Here is a 27,298-nt window from a genome sequence, read left to right as displayed (position 1 = left end):
GAAAGAAAAAGCGACCACTGCTCCTGGCCTGCCCCCTGGAGGAAAGGACAAGCCTGGATGGGTCAAATGCAGAGGACATATTTCACCGGCCACCGTCAGCATGAGTGTGTGTAGTGGCCGCATGCATGTGTTGTGGTGTTCGTGTGACAATAAAGACGGGCTGCTGTCTGAAAACGTGCCCTTGTACCCTGCTGCCGCGGAATCCTCAATTTAATCCTGGTCCATCTGATGATTTGATTTATTGATTTTTGCACTGTAAAGACAATACATGCCAAGCGTATTACACCTGGAGGGGAAATTAATAAAATACAAAACATTTCAGTGCTTGGAGAGGTAAGAAACCCTAGAAGGGCTTATCGAGAACCTCACCATGTAAAAAATATATATTTATATATATTTCTAAAAGATATATATATTATAACCAAGGAGATAGTACAGATAATAATACATAGATAGTACAAAAAAATAAAAAATAAAACAAAATAAACAAGACTTAATTGATCAATACATCAAAAGAAATAAAAATTACAATGGCAACAGAAAAAAAATTAACACAATTCCATTGAGGACAGATGTTCTTTTAGTTTTCTTTTGTAGACGGGTAGGGAGGGTGAGCTGTCCATCAGGTGGATATAGTTGTTCCATAGGATAACACCTTTGTATTTGATGGATAACTGCCCTCTGGTGGTACGACAAAGTGGAATATGCAGGAACTTAGATTGTCTAGTAGTTCTGGAGTGATTGTTTGAGTTTTTAAGAAAATATTGTTGAAAATGATATGGAAGTGTGTGACCCTGATACTGAACCTTGAAAAGAAAAATACATGTTTCCACAATGTTTATGTTATAAACAGTCAATATTTTTAATTTAGAAAATAAGGGGGCAGATGTGACTGTGGACTTGGAACTAGTGGCTATTGTAATAAAACGTTTCTGAATTAAATGGAGTTTATGTAGGTATGTAGGATAAGTGCTGGCCCATAGAATATTGCAATAAGTTAGGTATGGATATACAAGACTATAATATAACATTAATATACCGGATCTGTTGAGGTATTTGTGGACTTTTCTGATAATTCCCACAGATTTAGACATTTTTTTTGACACCAAATCAATGTGTTCTTTCCAGGAGCATTTTTCGTCAACAATTACCCCCAGGAAGCGAGTGGAATATACTCTCTGGATTTCTATTCCTTCAATAAATACTTTAGCATCATCAAATTTCTTCCTGCCAGCAAAGATTATATAATTTGTTTTCTTTACGTTTAAAGACAATTTGTTTAATTGAAACCATTTTGAATAGGCAAGGAGTCCAGAGTTAGCTTCAGTAATGAGGGTTTTAAAGTGCTTATGGGAAAGAAAAAGATTAGTGTCATCTGCAAATAAAATAGAAGATATAGAGCTAGATACAACGGCAAGATCATTTATATAAATCAAAAATAATAAAGGGCCAAGAATTGAACCTTGTGCCACACCACAAGTCATAACAGCTTTGTTAGACATACAATTACCAAAATAAACAAATTGGCCACATTGGACAATGGACAAATTGGACAAATTGGTCCATCCAAATTGGTCCATCCAAATTGGTCCATCCAAATTGGTCCATCCAAATTGGATGGACCTTAACGAGAATACTGTACTAATTTATAAATATTAATTTAAATTTTTAAATTTTTGACGGTTTATAATTCATTGGTAACTTCTTCCCTAATACCTCATACCAACATTTCATACCTATTCGAATTTTAACCCCTCAAATGCCAGTGTACAGTAAGTACAGTAAAAAAAAAAAAGTACATAAAAAAAAAAAAGTGATTTTTTTTTCCATTTCCATAAAGACAAACTGGCTTTGAGTCTGATATTATGGGCAGGTTGGGGTGTTTTACAAAAGTCACCACTGCAAGATGCCTAGTATCAAAGATTCGCAGGCATGATGTCACAATAGCTATGACATCACTAGCCTATGACATCATCAGTGATGTCATGAGATGATTTTTTGTCAATAATATGTCACTGATGACATTACTGATGATGTCACAGACATTGTGACATCATCAGTGGGTTTTTGTATTTTTTGTGATTTTTTGTAAAAATAGTATTTTTTCATATTTTGAGCCAAAAATCCAAAAAGCGCATGTTTTGGACTACCAGCCATTTTCCCCAAAAAACACAAACGAGCTTTAGTCCAGCATCTATCCTGGTCTAAAGGCTTCAAATCAGTAGTGTGGACTGTCAAATTCAGTTTTCTAATATTTTCCCATCTTTGGCATAGGAATCAGTTTTTTTTACATTTCATGTAAACTGTATGGAATTGATTGCTATGCCAAAACTGGGGGAATATGGGGAAATAGGCAAACACAGTAGAAACTACAATTTTAACCCCTTGAGTCAAGGTGAGATGTGTAACATCAAGGAAATAATGATTTTTTGAAATATTTGCTGGAAGTAAAAAAAAAATGTTCTTTTTGTGCAAAATTAACATTGAAATCAATGGGACAACTATGCAATGGACTTTGAGACCATGTAACTCCCCCAAAATTTCTACCAACCCCAAGGTTAGATATTAAGGTCAAAGTTCAAGGTATTTGGTCCAGGATGCCCGCTGAAATAAATGAAATAAATTAATTTTGTAAAAATTTGCTGTGAGTATCAATAGAGTGGTTTCAATGGAAGTCAATGGGTCCATCAGATGGACCAGGAGTAAATTGAGGAGTATTTTTGAAAATAGGTCTTAGGATCGTATAAAAATGATAACTATGATTGATTTTTGTCAAATACCCCAAAAAAAATACCTAGCCTTAATTTAAGACCATATACTCAAAAAATGTCGAAACGGCCCATACGCGAATGCAGGAAAAGTCCATCAGATGGACTAGGAGGGTACAAGGGTTAAAATCGAAAATGTAGCCTATTTAAATAGAATTATCAACAATAACAATCAAGAGAAGAAGAAGAAGCGCGCATGCACGCACATGTTGTGTTGAACCAACCAACAACCAATACGAATTGTTTAATCTGGCAATAAAGAAATGTGAACTTGACATGCTATTTTAATAGCCTACTCAAAAATGCACCTCCCACTATACAGCAAAGAGAGGAGTCAATGTTTCTTGATATATGCCATTCAGATCAGTATAATTAGTCTAGTCATTAAGTTTGCTGATAATATTTATATCATGTTAAGTCTGTGTCATGTTAACTGGTGTATTCAGAGTAAATAGGGAGATATAGAGCATTATCATCATGCTATATATCTCCCTCTTTGCTCTGAATGAGTGAGAAAAGGAGAAAATACTGAATAATTACATCACAACAGTATCCTAATGTTAATTAAAATGAGATATTCCTCTAAATATGGCAAAAAAATGTAAAAAAAAAAACATCAAATTTCGGGCCCCACCGAGAGTCCCGTCCTCCCAGCACCCCGTGCTTAAAGTGACTTCCAGCGGCCCTGCTTAAGGCCGGTATTTAAGGCCAAAACGCCCATTCTGGCCTATTCTGGCACTGCGCCACGCCTCTTTGGCGTAAAGCGCATTTCGGGGCCTAAAACCATGTTGCTATCTTCCCGAGGGAGGCGCAAGGCACGTTTTTTTGCGTTTAACGCCAGTTTTTGGGCCTAAGGCCTGTACCAAGATAGGGCCCATAGTTTTAGATATGTTAAGTATGAGTTTATTTGCCTTGATCCAGTTGTATATAATGCCAACCTACTGTAGAGAGTTAGGGTTAGGGGTTATGCGCTTTAAACATTTACAGGTTTTATGCATTTTATAGGCTATTAAAAGATGGTCTAATTATATATCCGGAATGGAAATCGTAGCGACGTAATTCGGCTACTTGCCGACAACGTCGAAATATGCTGCTCCCACAACGGCTATGTCAAGAGAGGTGCTGCCCGCAAGGGCAGCGCAGAAAGAAAATTTGACGTTTTCTGGACTTTTAGCCATATTTAGAGGAATATTTAAAACAAACAAACGTGATGATGATGACGCTCGTTTGTAGCCCTATCAGTGTCAAGCAAGCGTGTAGAACCCAGCAGCCATAGGGGTTGCCAGGTCAGTTAAACCAGGGGTTCCCAACCTTTTTTGTGCCAAGGACCGGTAGATACATGCAGGACCGGATGTCAATTTTAATGGTTTTAGTTACATATATATTTACTCACCAGATGGCGACAAAAGGTAAATAACAGCCTTTTGTGTTACACTACAGTATCTATGTTTTTGTTTAAACTACAAACATAAATAAACGTCAACCTATGTTTTAACTACCACACACAGCCTATAATATTATAGCCTATGTTTATTAATTTATTAATTTATTATTATTATTATTTTATTTTTTTAGGGGGCCCCTGGCAACTCCCGGGGCTCTAGGCAGCCGCTTAGTTCGCATATAGGGCGGGCCGGCCCTGAAAGAACTGCCGCGGTAGGATTTGAGAAACACACATTAAATCAAATCACGATTTCCTTCTCCCTGCAGCTTCTCCTCTGACAGCTCCTCACTCGCCTCAGGCAGCCAGACTGCAGGAGCTCCGCCCCCAGCTGATTCACTCGGTGGAGGCTGCGCAGTCATTGTGCAACATGGCCAAGTTTAGGCCAGAGATTTGATATCCCACAGTCTCAGCTTGTGCATTTTCTTCTCTCAGATTTTTTCCACTGATGCCCGCGCCTCCCCTCCCACTGAGCAATTTCATGTCTAAAATACATTTATAAAACGTCTATTCAATGTCTATTTGTCTCTATCTAGTCTAGATTAAGGCTATTGAAGGTTTAAAAGTGAAAGTTTAGTAGACGTCTAGTCTTAGCCTAGACGTCATTTCAACGTCTAATAGACATCTATATTAGATGTTTTTAGACATTGAATAAACATCTATGTAAAAAAAAATACTCCCACAACATGCATATGAACCTGGGTCACCAGCATGGCAACCCAACACCATAACCACTGCACTATCTGTTCACTGAAATAGACTGGCACCTGCTACATGTTTAAAACATTATCTGTTCATTGAGGTTGTAACTTTTACCCGCCGCTCCTGCACACCACAGCACAGGTTAAATGATGAGACACAAATATACAGTACATCAGGCCTATGTAACATTATGGCATGAACCTGTTTGTATTGGAAAAATTGGCGTCAAGTAAAGTCTTTCATCGATCACAACAATTTCACAACCCAATAAACTGTCCAAATATAACAAATAAAACAATAAACAAAACAAAGACATGCATTTGCTGTTAAGTGCTTCAGAATTTGGAATGGACAAATAATATAAGAATGGGTTAAAAAAAATGATTTGAGCTCTCAACCATTTGGCTATCCTTGTGGAGGTTTTAGTGGCAAAGTATTTTTCTCTGTGATTGATTGGTATCGGGCTCTCTTAATTGGTCTAGACACGGGTCCATCCATGCTTGCTGGGTTGCAGTGACAGAATCATATGACAAAAAGTAAGCAGTTATAACCTACTGCAAACACGCGGGGCTAAGCACTTTAAACATTTGCAGGTTTTATGCATTTTATAGGCTATTAAAAGATGGTCTAAAACTCGGCTAAACGTAGACCCAAAATCCTGGTCTAATCGTGGTCTATATCAGAGCTAAACCACTGCTCAGTGGAGAGAGGAAGTAAAAAGTTATAGGGCTCTATTTTCCCACAGGCCTTAGGCGCAGAAACTGGCCTTAAACGCAAAAGAAACGCGCCTTGCGCCTGCCTCGGGAAGATAGCAACATGGCTTTACGCCCCGAAATGCGCTTTACGCGAAATAGGCGTGGTGCATTGGCAGAATAGGCCAGAATGGGCGTTGAATGATATCTTCCCTCCTGGCGTTAATTTAGCACTTTGCGCTTTTGAAAACCAGGCCTTATTCATAGCGCCGCGGATATTCCAGGCACAGCTGCTGATCTCAGTTTGTCCCACTCTCTCTCTCTCACTCCCTTGCTCAGACAGGCACAACAAGTCCGTTGTTATACCATACATAGTATAACAACATGACAGTTTTTTCTAACATGACAGTTTTGAGCCCGTGACATTCAGAGGCTGTTGCATCATCCTACCTGTGCAGTGAAGGCGAGAGAAAACGAGATCATTCTGGCGAAACATTCACTGCCTGGCTCCCCTGCAACAGCCACACATGTGAAATCTCCCAGCATGCATTGGGCTAATACATTTCGATAATAAATAGCATCCAAATTAGCCTAAATAGATAGAAAGGTAGATATAAATAGATATAAATAATGTGTAATGTTACCACAACATGCAATTGTAGAACATTTCAATATTGGACAAAATAAAATCGCGAACTCAAAACACAACCCTATGTGAAACATATATGTGACACCCGCTGGTAATTTGAGTACAATCTCGCCGAGGTAATTTTTCTGTTTTTTGCAGATGAAACTAAGATGAAAACTATGAAACTACAGACTGTAAGCTTGCAAATAATGTGTCACATATCAAAATCTGAAAATAATTGAAGAAGATATGCTCATTTGAATGTTGTTACACCTCAAATCAAGATGTAGAGTAAAGCAGCCTCAAAGATCGGCCACTTCTCACCTCTGGGCCAAGCAGCTGATGGGGGGAGTCAACAATGGCTGCTCATTTACATTGACTACTCCCAGCTGTCATCAGTCCACTGACAGATGGGACAGTGCTGTCTTTTGGGGGGTTCCAGGAGAATCCCAGCAAAAAGGGGGATACTTAGTTTCACTATAATAATATTTTATATTATATTATTATTATAATTTAATATAATAGAATGTAGGACTGTTTTGGTCATTGATATTGAATATTCTTTCCATTTCTGTGGACTAGAAAAAGAAATAATGTGAAAATATACCATTCAGTCAGTTCTAAATGAACAGTGAAAAGAAGACAAAAATGTCATTATCCCAAAAGGCATTTATTGGACTGTCAATCGTGAATTCAGAATCAGAATCAGAATAACACAGTATAGTATAGATAATACAGTCAATACAATAAAATAAAATGCAATAAAATGCAATAGAGTAAAAGAAAATAATAAAAAAAGAGATTAAAGTCAAATAAAGTAGAATGTACAGTACGTGTCATTAAATCAACTTGCACATTACATGTGGCGTAACTAAGGCACAGCTATCTCTTCTTAGTGAGGCGTTATGGGTGGGATCAGAGTTCTCTTCTCCGACACCGCTGTCAGAGAGCCCAGCTCCAGCGCAGGTTCTGAGTAACTGTCTATATGCGCAGAGGGAGCGAAGCAGCAGGTGGTGGGCATGTGATGTATTTTGCTGCATCAGAACAGAATTCTCTGATCTTCACATAAAGGTACTTCTGCCTGGCCATGTCCAGTCCGGGCGGGGTCTGCACATTATCTTCTACACCATATTCGGGCGGAAGATTATCTGTGTCACGTAGCAGCTGAAATTCGACTGGTTTTGCATCACGGTGTTGCCTGGCCACAACCACACCAGGTCTCTGGGCATCAAAGCTGTAACATAATCGAAGAAAGGAACTGTCATTTTCACAAAATACTTGCCTGATAATTAAAATACTAAGAATGATAATTACCTGAAGTGCTGGTAACTTTTAATCTGTGGCAGCCTTCGGAAGTACGGACTCAGACGTTGGTGCCAGTCATAGGTTTTAACTAACACGGTGCCATCCTCTCGTCCTACCAGCTGCGGGATGTTTACGTGTGCAACAGGAGAGCTGGCCTCCACCACGTTCTCAATGTCACCCAAAGTGCACACTTTGGTCTTCCTGAAGCACTGCTTGAACATTCCAAAATACCAGTCAGGGCCAAACTTTGTGTGGCCTGCAATCAGGAAGTGGAGGCCTAGCCTGAAATGAAGTTTGTGGATAGTACGATAGGCAGAGTACCATAAAACAAAATTGTTTTTGTTCTGACCGCTACAGTTGTCACAGTGAAGCTCCACGTCTGTTTCTCCAACTGCGTACTTTTTGAAAAAATTATACACGTAGTTGATGACTGCATTGCTGCCCTTGCTCCAAGCCATTCCTTCATCAATTAGATAATTCACTTGCTTTGGCATGCCCCCACAGTGGACACCAAAAATGCCACACTTGCGTGGAGTCAAAAAATACATTGGGCCGGGTTGCTGCGGATCCGAAGGGTGATGCACCTGGGAGATACAGAAAAGGCATTAGATACAAAATCAACATACATGCATGGTGAGTGAGCGAGTGAGTTTGTAAACGTCATGATTTGTATTTTGTGTGTGTGCGTGTGCTGTAATCATGTGATGGAGAAAAACAATCTCACCTGCTGTGCAAAATCAAAGCTGTAGTGCATGGTGATGGGCAGGGTGGCAGGCCCTTTTGACTTGCCAAATGCCAACTTCAACTGTTGACATGTGTTTTTACAGGCTGCTGTCATCTGCTGGTAAAGTGTGCGCTCCTTCCCAACGAGCTCCAGATGATTGCTGTGCATTTTCAGACTGATTTCATCTCATCTAGCATGTTGGATTGTTCTGTTGTTAAGTTGGCACTGCCAGCACAGATCTGTCGCTGGTTTTGTGTTGGCAATATGGGGGAGCAATGACTTCCACAGCCTTTTGAAGCTGCACAGACCAACAACACGTTTGCCTAAAAGACAGAATATTTTTTATGAGTATTAGATTGGAGGAGGCAATAGCACATAGCACATTATTTATTCCATTAGTTATCAAAAGAATCACAGGAAGATCACAGAATAGACAGGATAGCCTAATGAAAAGTATGTGATCAGATTAAAAAGAGAGATGCAATAGTACACAATGATAATCATGATCCCATAGGCATTGAACATAACTAATAAAGTAAGCACTTACCGAGCGTTTCCACAGCATCTTTGTAGAGGCGCCACACTGAAGATTTTGTGACATTCGTAGGCAGAAGCTTTGCACTGAAATCCCTGTGCCCAGGGTGCTGGCCAGGTAGGACGTAAGTGTGGTCTTCTGCATAGTTTGATATGAATGTCACGACTCTGTTGATGTCCTCAGTGGTGAGGAAGTTCTTGTTTGTCTGCTGGTGTTTCTTACGCTGGCGTGGGACCCCGCCATTGTCCTTGTAAGATTTGACAATGGATTGCAGAAGGCTTTTACTGATGCTGGAAAAAAGAAAGACACTAGTTTCAGTTTTAAAGTTGAGAACAAGCAGCCACACACACACAAACACACACACACACACACACACACACATACTACCAGCGCTGTTAGCTGCTGTGAACCATTGATAATAAGAAGAGTCAACTTCAGCGTTCAACAGGCCGGCCATCTTGGCCGCGCTCTGTGCTCTATTCCAGTGGTTCCCAACCTTTTTTGTCTTATGTACCCCTTGAGCTGTTTTTCCATGACAATAGTACCCCTCATTCATGCGTGTTGATGATTACATGCAAGTAAATCTATACAAAATATATGTTTCACTGAACTGCCGGTGTTTGGGCTTTTTAGTTGTTTTTTTGCCATTATCAGTAGCAGAACAGTGTAGCAGTTGACACTTGCCAGCAGAACTAGTTGCGGCACACACATCACATTTTAACAATGGGCTTATGAAATGACTTGGAATATATATATATTTATTTATCATTTTGGAAGTAAATTGTATTCCCCAATCATTCCAAGTACCCCCTGCAAGCTGCTCAAGTACCCCTAGGGGTACACGTACCCCTGGTTGGGAATCACTGCAGTCTATTCTATTGTTTATTTCGCGCCAAAATGGCGGCAGCGCAACACAGGCGCGTCTCATCTTAACCTCTCCTCTTTGACAAAGCAGAAACTAGCTGCACACGCTACTGTAGCTAAACACACACACACACACACACACACACACACACACACACAAACCTCTCTGATACTGAAAAACAAACGTTATCTTAATACAACTGTAGCAGACTGTTCAGTGTGTGTTGTGTGTGTGCGCGAAGCTGTGTGTATGTCCCCTCGGAGTTGTCATAGGGCTGGGTATGTGAGGATAATAGGAGGAAGCTTCCGGGTTGTCATGCTGCGGACGTGTGTCTATAAGAAGAGTCAACTTCAGCGTTCAACAGGCCGGCCATCTTGGCTGCGCTCTGTCCTGTCCTATTGTTTCTGCCAAAATGGCGGCATCGTTAACAATAGCGCGTCTCATCTTAACCTCTCCTCTTTGACAAAGCAGAAACTAGCTGCACACACGACAGTAGCACACACACACACACACACACACACACACACACACACACACACACACACACACCACATTAACACATTCACTGCCAGCCGTTTTTTTTTTACTGTAGGTAGGTTCTGCCAGAGGGTTTTTTTGAGGATTCTGGCTCATCTTTCAAGACCCGAGGATTCTTTTCTGCTAAGATTTTGTGAACACACAATATCTCAAAAGAACTAATAGAATGTGTGCTTTCTCTGTCTAAAAAAGTTAGTTTGTAGAGTTAGTAGTTATGTAAGCATTAGCAGTTGAATACAGCATGGTTTCAGCGTCAGAAAAATTATTCTGAGATAAACGGCTTTTTGTGAAATTCGATAGAACAGTCACTTTAACCATTCATTTTTGGCATCAGTAAGACGTCAGACATCTAAACAATAGTTTTGAACAGTAATTTCCTCCATAACAGCAGGAAACCCCCCTCTGCTTCCAACTCCTCCCTCCGTGTGTGTCTTCTTGGCTGCAGCGGCCGTGTCACAAGCTCGTTGCTGCTGCTGTAACCTCGCGTCACCAGTCTCACTGCTTTGCTGCTGCTGTGCCTGTCTGCGCGGCCGCTCTTTGAGGAAGTCTGGATGGACTCGCTCGTTTCTTGGAGTTTTGGTTGAGAGCTTTGATGAAGCTTTTGCGATTCTGGTCATATTTATGCTGCGTGTTTCAAAGTGTGTTCCACCCGTAATCTATTATGCAAATTTGCAATCCCGCACCGCCAGCAATCAGCGCGAAAACGAAAGCGTTTTCGCCAATCCATTTACATGAGAATGGCTTCGAGGAAACTGCTTTTTGCTTGCCTTCCTCTAGTCTGGGAGAGCACTGTCGCCACTTAGTGGGTCGGTGGAATGGGTTGTAAACGTTCGGTGGCTTCAATAATTATATAAGAGATGTAAAAGGGTTAGATGCACATCCCACGGTCAAAAAAAAAAATTCTTTTTTTTGACGGAGTAATACGTCATTGGCAGTGAACCGTTGGATTTTTTTTGACGGAGTAATACGTCGTTGGCAGTGAACGTGTTAAGATTTGGTTTTATAAATACAAACTTACCCGAGTACAAAGTAGAACGTACTTCTGCAGACAGCAGTGCCATGTAGCGTGTAGCTCGTCCTGTGTAACTTTCTTTTTTTGTTAATTTGCTTTGTGCATTGAGTCATATCGGAATCATTCATTGATGTCAACATGGTTCCCATAATGAACATGTCCTTCTCGTTATGTGACAAAGAGGCTGTATTCAATCTAGTGCGGTAAATGAAGTCTGGATTCAATCTATTACTGCAGGACGCCTGTCCATCTGAGTTTTCCTTTCTCCTTGGGTCGCATTCACAGACAAAATGTCGTATTTTTTCCATTTCTTTTTCATACTCTTCATCAATAGATTGATGATCAACTGATCTCAAAACCTGATCAATGCTCTCATTCACAATGTCCTCTGCCTCGCTCTCGTAGTTAATAACATTGTCTTCATCATAATTTTCGTCATCTTCAGATTCCGGAGGCGGAGCAACGTCAGCATGCATATAATCAAGAACGAATCCACTCATAAATTCTCCGCTGTCGATGTCTCGGCCGTGTTGTGATAATAATAATAATAATAATAAATTCAATTTATATAGCACGCTTTAAAATCCAAGGACTTCACAAGGTGCTTTACAGATGCATGATAAAAACAATCAAGCAATCAAACAGGGAAAAATAAAAATATATAAAAAATAAATATAAAGGAACAGCTACTAAAAGAATAAAAAGATAAAAGGATAAAGACATAAAAATATAACACGTGTAAATGGAGAGGGAGGACCCTAGGGGAAAGCTAAAATAAATAAGTGGGTTTTGAGTTTTGATTTAAAAACGTCAAACGAGTCTGTAGCCCTGAGTGGTCCTGGGAGCTGATTCCACAGCCGGGGGCCCAGTGAGGAGAAGGCACGGTCACCCATGCTTGTGAGTTTGGTCCTAGGGACAGAAAGGAGGTTGGAGCTGCATGATCGGAGTGTCCGGAGTGAGGATTGAGGGGTAACTAGATCTTGGAGGTAGGTTGGAGCAGTGTGATGGATGGCCTTGTATGTTAACAGGAGAAGTTTGTAGGTGATGCGGTGGTTAACTGGGAGCCAGTGAAGGGAGTGCAGAACCGGGGTGATAGTCTGTTCAGGAAATCTGCAACTCGCTGTGCTTCAATGTCCTCCATCTCAGTAAACAAAAGCAATGAGAGAGGAAGCCGGCTCCACATGGCTTATCAGCTGTTCTTCAGGTCACCTGATTGGCTGAAAGCTGAGGACAAAAGAATAGTCTTGGCCAGTCTGAGGGGGAGGTGAGGTGAGGTCAATTTGAATGCGCAAATCTACCTCTCCTCCCCCTCAGCTAGGCGACTCAAGACTGAAATCTTGATTTTTTAAATCGCTAAATATACCTATTTACTGGTTATAAAACGACTCCATTGTATGTGGGATGGATAGTCCATACTCTCCTTTGTGTAATTATAAAAAAAAACGAAAAAGATATTTTTTCACTTATCAACCTATTTACTCCAATTGCGCGATTTCTACTTGGCGAGATTGTACTCAAATTAACAGAGGCTGACACATGTCATCCTGCGTCTATATATATCCCTCGTAGATTTAACGTGATTCAGATAAGTGACAGCGTAACGCGGTTCTACTGTGCTATACTGTGATGTCTGCTCCAATAAATTGGCCCTACTTCACATTTAGTTTTACAATAAAAACACATTTCTGCAATGACTTTACATAATGTAGGCTATATTTATGTGCACCCTCCTACCTGCAGCAGGGGAGAGAAAACGATATCATTCTGGACAAACTTTCACCAATCTAATCTCATCATAGGGATACGCAATTTTTTTCTAGCTAATGCGTTTAGAACATTCTTTTCACTTTGATCTTGCTATAGTGTAGCGTATTTACATGCTTGCAGTATTTAAACTGCAGTTAGATTGGTTTGAGAAGCATACTAATATGGAATAATAGCCTATATATGGAGACAGACAGACGGGATGAAGGAAGGGGGGGGGGAGCAGAGCGCTTGGCTTGTCTTACTGGATTGCTTCGTGGAATTGGAGCTTAAGGGCGGGTTCACACCAGAAAGTCCGGGTCCTTGGTTCGGGCCAGAGAAGAGGATGATACATTGTTTTGTTTTTCAGCTGGTTCGGTTTGCGTTCACAAGGCCAAAATCCACTAGTCCTGCCCACATGAACCAAAGTCACGTGGACAGAAATCTCGTTCTGTTATCCACCTTATTTTGTGAGGCTCCGCTGTAAAATAATTCTGGGAGCAATATCTGGACTAGAACGTGAGCAGCTGTGTGTTTACGCTGGCTTGACGCTGCCTGGATACTACTCTGCACTGTATGAGCGAGAAGCGCACGGCTAGCAGGGTAATCTGCACTGCAGCCCATGACTGCAGCGCATATCCTTGTTGAACTCCGACGTTAAAAGTTTTCTCGTTACAAAATAACACTAGTTTTGGGAATGTAGCCTAATAATGTTTTCTATCACATCCGCTAACCTGTTGCTCGTTGAACAAGTCGGCATTTATCAGCTCAGCTGCAACGTTTACAGACGGGTACATAGACACGCTGTGTTGTGTCAAGCTAGACGTAACGGGGGAAGAGGACAGCAGAAGGAACCAGCATGGTGCACCATGGCTGTCAAAAATAAGGTGGATTGGCCATACAATTTGTCGGGGCAAAAGTAAACAAACCCTGCCACTAGTCATTTTTGTCTGTTTGTGATGTCGCTGGTAACGAGACGAGATAAGCTAGCTAACTGCTACAGCTAGCAAGCAGCTTCTTCTTCAGCGGGAGCTTCCAAAACAGGAAATAAACAAAAAAATCAACACAAAAAACCACGTGCTTCCTCTGACTAGTCCGGGTGGGGTTCACACCAGAAATGGGCCGCTCCAGAGTTCGCTTGAGAGCGGACCAAGACCACCTCTCACAAGCGAACCAGAGCGCGGTTTTTAGTCCGCACCAGAGTTCGAGTAGGAGCGTTCACACCGACCCTATGGACCGTACTAAAGGGGAAAGGTCCGATAGACCGGACTAAACAAGGCTGGTGTGAACCCGCCCTAAAAGGCAAGCTTGGGACTGGTTTACTGCACTTCTCCAATGAGCAGACTGTGCATAATTTTACGCTTAAAAGGCGTGGTTGTAATGCTTAAGGCTGCGTGTAGCGCCGATACCAAAATATCGAGTGCGCTGGTCCACGCCCACTACTCTGGGCTGCGTCTGGCGTTGGGCGCAGTTCATAGGCCGATGCAATGATAGAGCCCATAGTGTAAACACAAGGCTATACATTGCTTTTCTTACACATTTTATGTTTATGTTTATGTTTGTTTATGCATTTTTAAATGTCTTTTGAAGTTGTTAAAACATCGTCTAAAATTCGGCTAAAACGTAGACCCAAAATCCTGGTCTAACTGTGGTCTATATCAGAGCTAAACCATAGAGGCGAGGTTGAAATGAGGTCTAAAGACGTCTATTGCTCAGTGGGTCAAGTTGTCTCATGCGCCCCCCAGAGGAGGCGCGCTGCACACTTTGAAAACTGCTGGCCTAACCCAATCACTAAGGCTTAGCCAACAATGTCCTTTAGCCCCAATGTAAGATGAACGGCTCTATTCTCCCCCTGGCCTTAAATTTGCGTTTTATGGCTGGGTGCAGCGCTATTAGTGGGCGTGGTCACGCACATTCCCTCATTTTTCCTTGACGCTAAAGCCAGATTGCACTGCGCTAACCATTTAACCACATCTTTTTAAGCATAGAATTATTCACAACTGTGGCCATTGGTGATCTGCAGTAAAACAATCACATTCTTCCCTTCCAAGCTCTGATCCACAGAGCGACTCGATCCAGTCCGGTTGCAGCTGCATGCCAATTTGGATATCTCAGCGCATCACAGATCATAGCCTGAATAAAACGATTCAACCTACAGGCAAATAGAGATCTGTTCAGCAGGGCTGATGGTCTCCCTGTACAATATAGAACGTTAACTATCGGTGACATTTAGACTTTAGGCTATATGTTGTAAACACATAACTTTCACAATAGTGAACAAGCCCCCCCCACTCAGCTCATTCAGGGCAGGCTTTGTTTTACTTTACTTACTTTATTGGTTTATTGTGACGGGACAATTAATGGACATGTTCAGAAATATAGAAGCCTCTATATACGAAAACATGTAAATATGCCGGAGTTAGCTAATGCAAGTTTACATCCGTAGTCCCCAATAAATATCAAACAATCATTCATTACATTCATTCAACGCACAAACTGATATACATGTAACGTGTCATCGCAAGAGATACCACAACATTACAGACATCAAATTACAGCAAAACACAGACAGGATGTACATGCAGCATGTCAGTGCTAAAAGAAAATACTACACCTTACATTCATCAGGTTACATGATAACAATACATAAATACAATACGAAAGGCTACTCCACTCTCTCTTAAGTGCTACACTTAAGTGGTGAAGTGCCTAGTGCAGGAGGAAGAGAAGAAGATTTGGAAGGTAGCTATTAAGCTATTAAGTTTTATAACTTGTAGGCTACCTGCTGCTCCTGCACATCACAGCTGCAGGCTAAATGATGCACATAAATATAGCCTACATTATGTAAAGTCATGGCATAAATGTGTTTTTATTGAAAAAGTACGTGTCAAGTAAGCTAAGTCTTGTTGGAGCGGACATCACAGTACAACCGTGTTACGGTTGTCAAACTCGACTATAACACGTATTTGCGACGGATATATATACGACCTGGATTCAATGCATGTTTCACATAGGATTGTGTTTTGATTTTTATGTTTTATTTTGTCCAATGTTGAAATGTTCTAGAATTGCATGTTGTGTTCACATACATATTATTTATATCTACCACTTAGCCTACTTAGGCTTATTTGGTTGCTTTTTCTTGTCAAAATGTATTAAGCCTCAATGCATGCTGGGAGAGATGTAAATGTGTGTCTCTGTGTGGTGTTTGGTAGGGGAGGGAGGCACACAAAGTGTCGTGGGTGCATCGGCACACTGAATAAGACCTGGTTTTGAAAAGCGTTAACCATAAAATTAACGCCCATTGGGAAGATCGCTTTAGGCTGGTATTTAAGGCCAAAACGCCCATTATGGCCTATTCTGGCACTGCGCCACGCCTCTTCAGCGTAAAGGACATTTCGGGGCACAAAAACATGACGCTATCTTCCTGAGTCAGCGGTAGGCAGGCGTAAAGCATGTTTTTTCGCGTTTAAGGCCAGTTTAGCGCCTAAGTTCCAGGGGGAGAATAGAGCCCGAAATCTCTATCCCTAGTGTACTGACATGAGAGTGAAACTTATTCACTTATGTATTTGCAAGTTATCTCTGTTTAGGCAGGGTAAATATTACAGTCCATTAATTCTGTACTTTATCTTCTTCTTGATCTTCCCCGCTATCCGTCGTGGCATGGCTCTGAACCGGGGCATGGTTGGCTTGGCGATACCCAGCTCCGTGGTGTCACTTGTGCTGGTCTTCATTCAAGGATGCTTAGGAAATCCAGAATTTCTAATCATGCTAGTGTTGCATGTAGATGGTCAGATATCATATTGTTGGTTCCTGAAGGTGCATCAAAGTCTATCATGCCACGTGGCATTGCTTGCCACTCCCATAGCATTTGCTACGTTAGTTTGGTAACTAACATAGCGGACGCTATCGTTACGTTAGTTACCAAACAGTCTTAATCATCAGTCCAACAGGTCTGTGCGTCCACACATGACCAGCTGTCCTCAAGAAACTGTAGCTTCACTTCAGCTATCAGACTGCTTTTGATCCATGCAGTTTGACTGTTGGCGTTCTCAATCACTATCATCAAGATCAGCTGCGTCGGCTCTCTCATCTTCCATTGTATCTTAGGATGAGCAAGAGAAACCTTTACCCAAATATGATGTCAGTACTTTCCCTACAGCTCCCCTAACAGTACACCTCCAGTACTACAATAATAATAAGCAACATCCTAATAAGTACTAGGAATAAGAAAGGAAGGAAGGAAGAAAGAAAGAATTATAATCAATCATTATAATGTCCTAACCCAGTCTAACAAAGAATTGTGACATAGTAACGTGAGTCCACAGCCCAAAGACATTGTAGGTTCACAAAAATGCCTTTAAATTTTTTCAAAAGTAATGGTTGTTTGGCCGCTAGAGGTGACCACTAGAGGTCTCTCACAACTCGCTCGGTTGTCACGGTAGGCAGGAAGTAGCTGTGGACTGAGGCAGGAAGTGACATTCACATGCAACAACATTAGAGCCATTATTCTGAAACTAGAATGTCTTGCGCTGTGGGTCAACATTTCTATTTTACAATTATTTGTGAGATCACGTTGAATCTCCATGCTGCACTCTTTAGATCAGTGCAGGCTTTCACTCTCTCTAAGATGTATTTGATTTTGTGTTTTTATTTTGTGTGCAGATTTTAGGATGAAGGTTTAATATGTATATTATTTTGTTGCAGCTTCTTGAGAAGAACATCGTCACCTTTGTGAAGGAGGAGCTGAGAAGGTTCCAGAGGGTCCTGAGGGCAGAGTACCGAGAATGCTCTGAGAGTCAGAGGGAGGATGAGGAGGTGGTGGATGGTGAGGAGGAAGAGCAGAGGAGGAGCAGCACAGAGGCTTTTCTAAACATCACACTGCTCTTCCTGAGGAGAATGAAGCAGGAGGAGCTGGCTGAGGAGCTGCAGAGAAGTAAGAGGCTTTAATAGCTTTAACATCACTAGTGCAGTGCCCGTTCCCCTCATTCACCACCCCGTGAGCGCTACCCCCCACACCCTGCACTTTGTGAGGTCACCCTAAGCGCACTCCCCAAGTTTGAAGTCGATCCAACAAATGGTGTTACGGCCATTTTGAGTTTTTGTACATGTCCATTCCACCAGCCATAATACACAGGTAGGTTGGTTGGAGTGATCTTACGCAGACCCAATAAAATAAACTGATTTTCCAGACAGTGATATGTTTTTTAGTTGGGTGGTTTATTGTAGAGATGAGCATACCAGTTGGTTTCCAGTGGGTTTCCAATGCTGTTCTTGTCTACGGTCTGTGCCTTGTCTGTCTGTCTGGTGAGAACTGTGTGAGCTCCACCTCACCTGTGCCTAATCATCTCCTGTTACCTGTGCCTATATTATACAACTCTGTGATTCCGTGACCACCACCAAGTGTCCAAAAAATAATAGTGCAAGATATCTAAACACAATAATATGATATGCCAACACCAAACATGGCTCCTACAAATGGTTCTCGAGATACGTGAAGGACAGACATACAGAAGTCGATTGGACAGACGGTCCTGGAGATACGTGATAGCTGTGATCTTATTGGTTTCATTGTAGAAAGTTTACCACTGCAATTTCTCGGGTTCCCAGCAACGCACCCGCCAAGTTTGGAGTCTGAAGTCGATCGGATGAATGGTTCTCGAGATAAACCGCTTTTTGTGTTGCCAGTACGTGGCACTATGACTATGCATACGTCCAAATTGCATGAAATGCGGGACCACAATCCATCGGGGTCCGAGCAGCGCATTCCCCAAGTTTGAAGTCAATCGGGACAAATGTTTCTCGAGATAAACTGCTTTTTGTGTTGCCAGTACGTGGCGCCATGTCAAATTGCAAGAAATTCAGCACTGGACTAGGTTGAGTTCCTAGCAGCACACTCCCCAAAGTTTGAAGTCAATCGGATAAACGGTTCTCAAGATAAACTGCTTTTTGTGTTGCCAGTAGGTGGCGCTATGCCAAATTGCATGGAATTCAGCTCCCTGCACTCCGTTGGGTCCCTCTAAGCGCACTCCCCAAATTTGAAGTCGATCGGACGAATGGTTCTTGACATAAACCACTTTTTGTGTTGCCAGTAGGTGACGCGGGCGCTATGCCAAATTGCACGGAATTCAGCTCCCTGCACTCTGTTGGGTCCCCCTAAGCGCACTCCCCAAATTTGAAGTTGATCGGATGAACGGTTCTAGAGATAAACTGCCGTTTTTGTTGCCAGTAGGTGGGGCTATTTTGAATTGCACGAAAACAGGGCACTGCACTCCGTAAGGTCCCCCTCAGCGCACTGAGGGGGACCTTACAAAGAAGGCTGAGGGTTTGAAGTCGATCGGACTAACGGTTCTCGAGATACGCGAAGGACAGAGAGACGGACAGAGAGACAGACGCTACCGGAATTATAGTATACAGTAGATTGGGAGAGGGCAAAGATGGTGGAGAATGGGTGATTTATGTCTGTTACAGCCAGTTTGATTTTTGTTTTGAAGACGATGATGCCACCTATAGGTGAAAGATTAGCAAAAGAATATACATTAGAAGCAAATCATTTGGGGCCCCATCTAATTCATTTGAATCAGGTGGGCAAGCTGTAGCTGGAAGATGCTGTCAAACCACAGTTCTCAACTGCAACAAAGAAAGAACACAAAGAAAGAACATATAATGAAACAAGAAAACAAATTATTCGAGAGAGGGAAGAACATTGTATTTGAGTTTTGCTCATTTTGATCTAATTTGTCTTGTAAAGACCTATTTTACTTTTCTGAATGTATTTGAGTCATTATTTGTTTGGAATAAACCAAATAATCTAAGCCAACAAGAGAACACAAGATCAACAAACTGCAAGTAGCCTACCTGTGTTGGAACTTTATGGCGTATAGTGGCTATTAAAATAAAATAAGCCATCATAATGTCCAAACTCTGCTGAAAATCTAAACATTTACCAAACAAGATTTATTCATTTCAAGATTGAAATTTCAAAGAGTAAAATCATCTGGATCATCTGGTAAAATTATTAATTTATTAATGTGAGTGCAATATGCTGAACACAGTGGTGCACACTGGGAAACAAAACAGCACCACAGCAGTTGTCTTTCACACTGAGCTGCACACAATCAGGACCTAAAGGATGAGCTAAAGAGATGTGAAGGAATGGAGATACACATTTACAAAGACATTTACACATTTATCATGTTTACCAAACATCTGCTCATTGATGTTTTTTTTCTTTGTTCTTTCAGAAACTCTTGATGCCATCTGCCAATGTGAACTCAAAACCAGTCTGAAGGAGAAGTTTCAGTTTTTGTTTGAGGGGATTGCTAAAGCAGGAAACCCAACACTTCTGAATCAGATGTACACAGAGCATTACCTCACAGAGGGAGGGAGTGGAGAGGTCAATGATGAACATGAGGTCAGACAGATTGAAGCAGCATCCAGGAAACCAGTGAGATCAGAAACAACAATCAAATGTGAAGACATCTTTAAACCCTTGCCTGGAAGAGACAAACCAACCAGAACATTGATGACACAGGGAGTGGCTGGCATTGGTAAAACAGTCTTAACACGGAAGTTCACTCTGGACTGGGCTGAAGACAAAGCCAACCAGGATATACAGTTCACATTCCCATTCACTTTCCGAGAGCTGAATCTGCTGAAAGGGAAAAAGTTCAGCTTGGTGGAACTTATTCATCACTTTTTTCCTGAGACCAAAGAAGCAGGAATCTGCAGGTTTGACAAATTCCAGGTTATGTTCATCTTTGATGGTCTGGATGAGTGTCGACTTCCTCTGGACTTCAAGAACAACGAGATTGTGACTGATATCACAGAGTCGACCTCAGTGGATGTACTGCTGACAAACCTCATCAAGGGGAAACTGCTTTCTGCTGCTCGCTGCTGGATAACTACACGCCCTGCAGCAGCCAATCAGATTCCTCAGGAGTGTGTTGATGTGGTGACAGAGGTGAGAGGCTTCACTGACCCACAGAAAGAGGAGTACTTCAGGAAGAGATTCAGAGATGAGCAGCAGGCCACAAGAATTATCTCCCACCTCAAGGAGTCACGGAGCCTCCTCATCATGTGCCACATCCCACTCTTCTGCTGGATCACTGCTAATGTTCTGGAGCATGTGTTGAAAACCAGTGAGAGCGATGACCTGCCTAAGACCCTAACTGAGATGTACATCCACTTCCTGGTGGTTCAGTCCAAACAGCAGAATGTCAAGTACCATGGGAGAGCTGAGACAGATCCACACTGGAATACAGAGAACAGGGAGATGGTTCTCTGTCTGGGAAAACTGGCTTTTGAGCAGCTGGAGAAAGGCAACCTGATCTTCTATGAAGCCGACCTGAAAGAGTGTGGCATTGATATCACAGCAGCTTCCGTGTACTCAGGAGTGTTCACACAAATCTTTAAAGAGGAGTGTGGGCTGTACCAGGAAAAGGTCTTCTGCTTTGTCCATCTGAGCATTCAGGAGTTTCTGGCTGCTGTTTATGTCATCGTCTCTTTCATCGACTCTGGTGTCAATCTGCTGTCAGAACCACAATCAACCTCCACAGACAAATCTGTCAATCTGCTGTCAGAAAACCAGTCAGAACATCAGTCAACCTCCCACACTGGTGACTATCCTGAATCAATGTCCAGCGAAGGGTGTATGGGTAAATGGACATTCTCCCTTTTGAAGAAAGCAAAACCAATAACCAAGAAAAAAACAGAACAGCCAGGAGCCATGTTAGATGAGCACACGTTAGAAAATAAACCCGAAACTCTCTTCTACCAGAGTGCTGTGGACAAGGCTTCACACAGTCCAAATGGACATCTGGACTTGCTCCTCCGCTTCCTCCTGGGTCTTTCACTAGAGACCAATCAGACTCTCCTACAAGGTCTGCTGAAACATAGAAGTAGCTCACAGACTAATCAGGAAACAGTCCAGTACATCAAGAAGAAGATCAGAAAGAATCCATCTTCAAAGACAAGCATCAATCTGTTCTACTGTCTGAATGAGCTGAATGATCGTTCTGTAGTGGAGGAAATCCAAAAGGACCTGCGAGACAAAATCTCCCCTACTCTGTGGTCGGCTCTGGGCTTCATGTTACTGACATCAGAAGAAGAACTGGACGTGTTTGACCTAAAGAAATACTCTCCTTCAGAGCAAGCTCTTCTGAGGCTGCTGCCAGTGGTCAAAGCCTCCAATAAGTCTCTGTACGTGCATGGTTAACTAGATATATTCAATATATTATATATAATATTCATACAGAAAAGTGTAGATTTTCAAACTTCTAAACCACTAATTTTGCTCCAGGCTGAATGACTGTCAGCTGTCAAGCAGAAGCTGTGAAGCTCTGGCCTCAATTCTCAGCTCCCAGTTCTCTAGTCTGACAGAGCTGGACCTGAGTAACAACGACTTTCAAGATTCAGGAGTGACACTGCTCTCTGCTGGACTGGCGAGTCCACACTGTAAACTGGAGACTCTCAGGTTATGATACTTCTGGTTAACAATATGTTGTATCTATAACATTGTCTGCTATTTCTGATAAATGTTTTTTTTGTACTCAGGTTTTCAGCAGTTGTCAAACAAGGTGAACAAGTAAAAATGTCTGTTTTGTCAGGTTGACTCAAAACAAGCTCACAGAGAAATGCTGTAAGGAGTTGTCATCAGTTCTCAGCTTCCAGTCCTCTAGTCTGATAGAGCTGGACCTGAGTAACAACAACCTCCAAGATTCAGGACTGAAGCTGCTCTCTGCTGGACTGGAGAGTCCACACTGTAGACTCGGGACTCTCAGGTAAGATCATGTTATGATGCTTTTGTGTAACAATTTGTTGTAACTATAAGATGGTATGCTGTTTTATGATGGATCTTCTTCTTTGTAGTCATAATTATTCTAAATTTGTCAATGTGAACAAGTAAATCATTTATATCGTTTACAACAGGTTGAATCAAAACAAACTCACAGAAAAATGCTGTAAGGGGTTGTCGTCAGTTCTCATCTCCCAGTCCTCTAGTCTGAGAGAGCTGGACCTGAGTAACAACGACTTACAAGATGCAGGACTGAAGCTGCTCTCTGCTGGACTGGAGAGTCCACACTGTAGACTGGAGACTCTCAGGTAAGATCAGGCTATGATGCTTTTGTGTAACAATGTGTTGTAACTATAAGATGGTATGCTGTTTTATGATGGATCTTCTCCTTTGTAGTCATACTTATTCTACATTTGTCAATGTGAACAAGTAACTAATTTATATTGTTTACATCAGGTTGAATCAAAACAAACTCACAGAAAAATGCTGTAAAGAGCTGTCATCAGTTCTCAGCTCCCAGTCCTCTAGTCTGAGAGAGCTGGACCTGAGTAACAACAACCTCCAAGATTCAGGACTGAAGCTGCTCTCTGCTGGACTGGAGAGTCCACACTGTAGACTAGGGACTCTCAGGTAAGATCAGGTTATGATGCTTTTGTGTAACAATTTGTTGTAACTATAAGATGGTATGCTGTTTTCTGATGGATCTTCTCCTTTGTAGTCATAATTATTCTACATTTGTCAATGTGAACAAGTAAATAATTTATATCGTTTACAACAGGTTGAATCAAAACAAACTCACAGAAAAATGCTGTAAGGGGTTGTCATCAGTTCTCACCTCCCAGTCCTCTAGTCTGAGAGAGCTGGACCTGAGTAACAACGACTTACAAGATGCAGGACTGAAGCTGCTTGATGCTGGACTGGAGAGTCCACATGTTGCTACCCTCCCGAGGCAGGCGCAAGGCATGTTTTTTTGCGTTTAACGCCAGTATTAGCACCTAAGGCCAGTGGGAAGATAGGGGGCTATATGCTTTGTCCACGACAGTTTACAGTCTAAAATGACACCAAGAAGTTTTGCCTCCACCACCTGCTCAACAGCCACATTGTTCAACACCAGATTCACCTGAGGTGCAGCTCAGCTTCAGTCAGTAGCTTGTGTGCTAGACTGGAACAGCCAGCACTGGGAAAGAGGGTTCTCGGTTCGGCAGGCTCTTGAAAGAGTGTTCCTGGCTTACCGAGCTCTGGGGGATATTTGATAGGTCTCATGCAGCAAGAAAAGACTGTGAAATTCCTTACAGAAGCCTGCTAGCTGCCTTAGCTTCAGCGATGGGCCCCGCTTGATGTTGTCTGGTAGAGCGGCAAGTCCACCACAGATCCTGGGTTAAAGACGAACCCTCCGTTGTAGACACCGCAGTCCCCGGTCGGATTTGTAGTGAAGTCCCCTTCTGACGATATCTTGTTTGGTCGTTTTAGGAGAATTAAAGAAATGGCTACTGTTAGCCAGGCCACTAGGGTACAGTTAGCCTAGCTTTGGCTATGAGTCCAGTCTTTTAGCGGACTAGAGAGTTTGGGGCTCTGTATTCGGAGAGTTCCCCGCTCTAAACAAAATAAAAAATGGCTCACGCACACACTAAATAGCTAAGCAGCTTTACAAAGAGACGGACTTGTCTTGGCACAAATCAAAAGTTAACGAACAGGATTTCTCCGTGCCTCCGTTTTATTGAGCGCTGTCATACGCCGCCATCTTCACTGCTATCAGGAAGTCAAAGGGCCCTATCGTTGTACGGCGCTATTGTTTGCGCTGCCTTTGCATCTTATTGCTATCTTCCCACCGTCTATATCGTCTGCTTCCACCATCCAGTTTTGCGCTGTGATGACACAGGTGTAGGCGTGGCCCAGGCATGTCGATGGGCCTCTAGCCTATCATGTATCTTGCGCAAGTGTCATTTAGCGCTGTGGGGAAGATACCGTCAGTATGTGGCGAGCGCAAAGAGAGGTTTGGGAGTTGCCCGTTCCAAAATAGGCGTTCCAGCGCAATGTGATAGAAAAAGGGGCCGTGGGTGCTCTCAATTTTAACGCCAGCAAATAGCTGGTCTTAGCGCAAACAACCCCACTACACCATGGCGTATGCCTGAGCGCAGACACTCTTCTCTCCTCGGAATGCCACATTGATTTTCAACTATAGCCTACATTGCAGAAAAAACACATCTTGATTTAAAAATGAGAATTTGTTTGTCATGTTATAGGCTAGGCTATAATTCCTGACCATACAGGTCTGTGGTGTGTGAGGTAGGCTAACAGTAGATTGCTTGTGAGAAAGTTGTGGACAATTCTGATATAGGCTATTGAAATAGGCTAGAATTAAAATCTCACACATCCCTACCCTATAATTAAATAAACTAATATTTGTCCATGTGTATGTTAGCCTATGAACGAAACGTCTAATTACAGAGTAGGCCTAAGCACACGCTTTGGGACATAACCCACAAACTACCAAACTCCTTTAACCAGGACGAGGGGAGAATACAATAGAATAAATAATATGCGAAATAAATAAATACATAAATACATAAATACATACATAAATAAATAAACAAAGAAAGAAAGAAAGAAAGAAAGAAAGAAAGAAAGAACATTCAAACCACCAATACACATACAATACACAATACAATCTACCAATGCTTCTCTGACATTATGTAGGCTACTCTGAACCCACATATGCCATATACTCTTGTATGCACCTCAGAGACACCTAGAGCCCATATATATATATATATATATATATATATATATATATATATATATATATATATATATACATATATATATATATATATATATATATATATACATATATATATATATGTGTGTGTGTGTGTGTGTGTGTGTGTGTGTGTGTGTGTGTGTGTGTGTGTGTGTGTGTGTGTGTGAGCGAGCGAGCGAGCAAACTCATTGATGCGTGATTTTGTAAGGATGAAAGCTCAACTAAATAAATTTGTCTTCGTGCTCATCCCACCTGTGTGGCAGCGGAGGCTCCGCTCCGCTGCGGAGCTGTCCAGGGTGCTGAACAACTTAGCAAGCAACTCTGAATGAAGGTTGTTCTATGTGACTGTTTTCACTGATTACAACATCTGCTGTTCTCAATTCCGCAAATGGTGTGCTTGATGCCATGTGACATCCGTGCGCAAAGTAGCCTAGTGTCCAACAAACAGGTGTAGGCTACAACCATAAACAAATTTATTGATAGGCTATGGGTAGTGTCCCGCTAGCCTATGGCGATCTATCATTGGTGAACTCCATGCGTAAAGCACGTGTGTCCCAACAAACATTATTTTACACACACCGCTGACCAAGGGAATATGAATCATTACCTGCCACGCCGCCCACCTGGGGGCCTCCAAATCCAGTCACACTCCCGCTGGGAATAGTTTTTGCAGCAGCCTCCTCCGCCGGCGTTTTCAGGTCGTTTTCTGGGTCCGATCGATCCCAGACGCAGAGCTCACGCTGGCAGCAACGCGCCGCCAAGCCTCGGCCCTCCCGGCGGGGTAGATCCCCTCGCCAAAGAGGACCCTGCTATTGACCTCGACCTGGATGGATTATGCATGGATGGATTAATGAATGGATGGATGGATTAATGAATGGGTGAGTGAAAGGGTCATTCTATAGTGATTCAGAATTGATAGTAGTGAAGGATAGATCACCTCGTGCATGAGCACCTCCATCTCGTCTTCTCTGAATCTCTGTGCCTGTGTTGTCGCCATGATGATAGCACTGTGCACAGCTGCTGACACTGTGCTTTTAACTCATTCACCGCCAAAGACGTCTTTGACGTGTTATCAGAAATAGCCCTCCCCGCCAATGACGTGTTTGACGTGTTTTTGTTTTTATTACTGCAGGGCGTAGTTCAAACACTTCCTCAGCCTGTGACATAGTATCAGGTCCCTAGCATCTAAGACAACACTTGAACAAACACATACCGCAGCTGTTGTTTTGAAATTGAGCAAGAGGAAAAGCAGAAAACGGATAAACGCTTCCTTGTGCACTATGTGCAGACAGGAGAAACGCCATTGAAACGCCGCTCGGCGCGCTGCAGGAGCTGGTCGCTTTCCTGTGTGCCAGGCGGAGAAAACGGGAGAAAGTAATCCAGAGATGCGTTTGATCATCGGAGGAATGAGGAAATGATCGAGGGCGGTGAGGACGTGTTGAATAGCCGAGGGGAAAACGGGAACGATCAAATAGCAGGGAGACATGGACGAGGACGGGTGGACCAGAACAAAACAAAATAAACACAGCTAGGCAGCAGCGGGCAGAAGGCAGTCACAGCAGCCCGCTGTCTGTTCTCAAGAGGTATTCAGTTGGTTCATGAAATCGCTGGGCTGCGTGCCCTCCAGTGTTGCTCCTGGCCAATCCCGGCGCCACAGGGCGTGGTTATTGCTTATCCTATGTGGGGTTAGAAATCACGCAACGAAGGGGGATCGTGTGTGTGTGTGTGTGTGTGTGTGTGTGTGTCTGTCTGTCTGTCTGTCTGTCTGTCGGTGTGTCTGTCTGTCTGT

The 27,298-nt window shown here is 42.4% G+C and overlaps 1 protein-coding gene across 1 annotated transcript in view; it reads left to right on the top strand.

Annotated features, from left to right (window-relative positions):
• The first annotated feature begins 20,362 nt into the window (after window positions 1-20,362).
• LOC310775923 (uncharacterized protein) overlaps window positions 20,363-27,298 on the top strand; it is a 63,570-nt gene continuing 56,634 nt past the window's right edge. Inside the window, exons 1-5 of the mRNA XM_083636045.1 lie at window positions 20,363-22,153; window positions 22,254-22,427; window positions 22,561-22,734; window positions 22,883-23,056; window positions 23,205-23,378. Coding sequence (XP_083492171.1) covers window positions 20,478-22,153; window positions 22,254-22,427; window positions 22,561-22,734; window positions 22,883-23,056; window positions 23,205-23,378 — 2,372 coding nt within the window. The 5' untranslated portion in view covers window positions 20,363-20,477. The remainder of the gene's footprint in view (window positions 22,154-22,253; window positions 22,428-22,560; window positions 22,735-22,882; window positions 23,057-23,204; window positions 23,379-27,298) is intronic.

The sequence above is a fragment of the Poromitra crassiceps genome (assembly GCF_964638095.1).
Source record: "Poromitra crassiceps genome assembly, chromosome: 4".
Classification (NCBI taxonomy): Eukaryota; Metazoa; Chordata; class Actinopteri; order Beryciformes; family Melamphaidae; genus Poromitra; species Poromitra crassiceps.
This window is presented reverse-complemented; position numbering and strand designations above follow the sequence as displayed.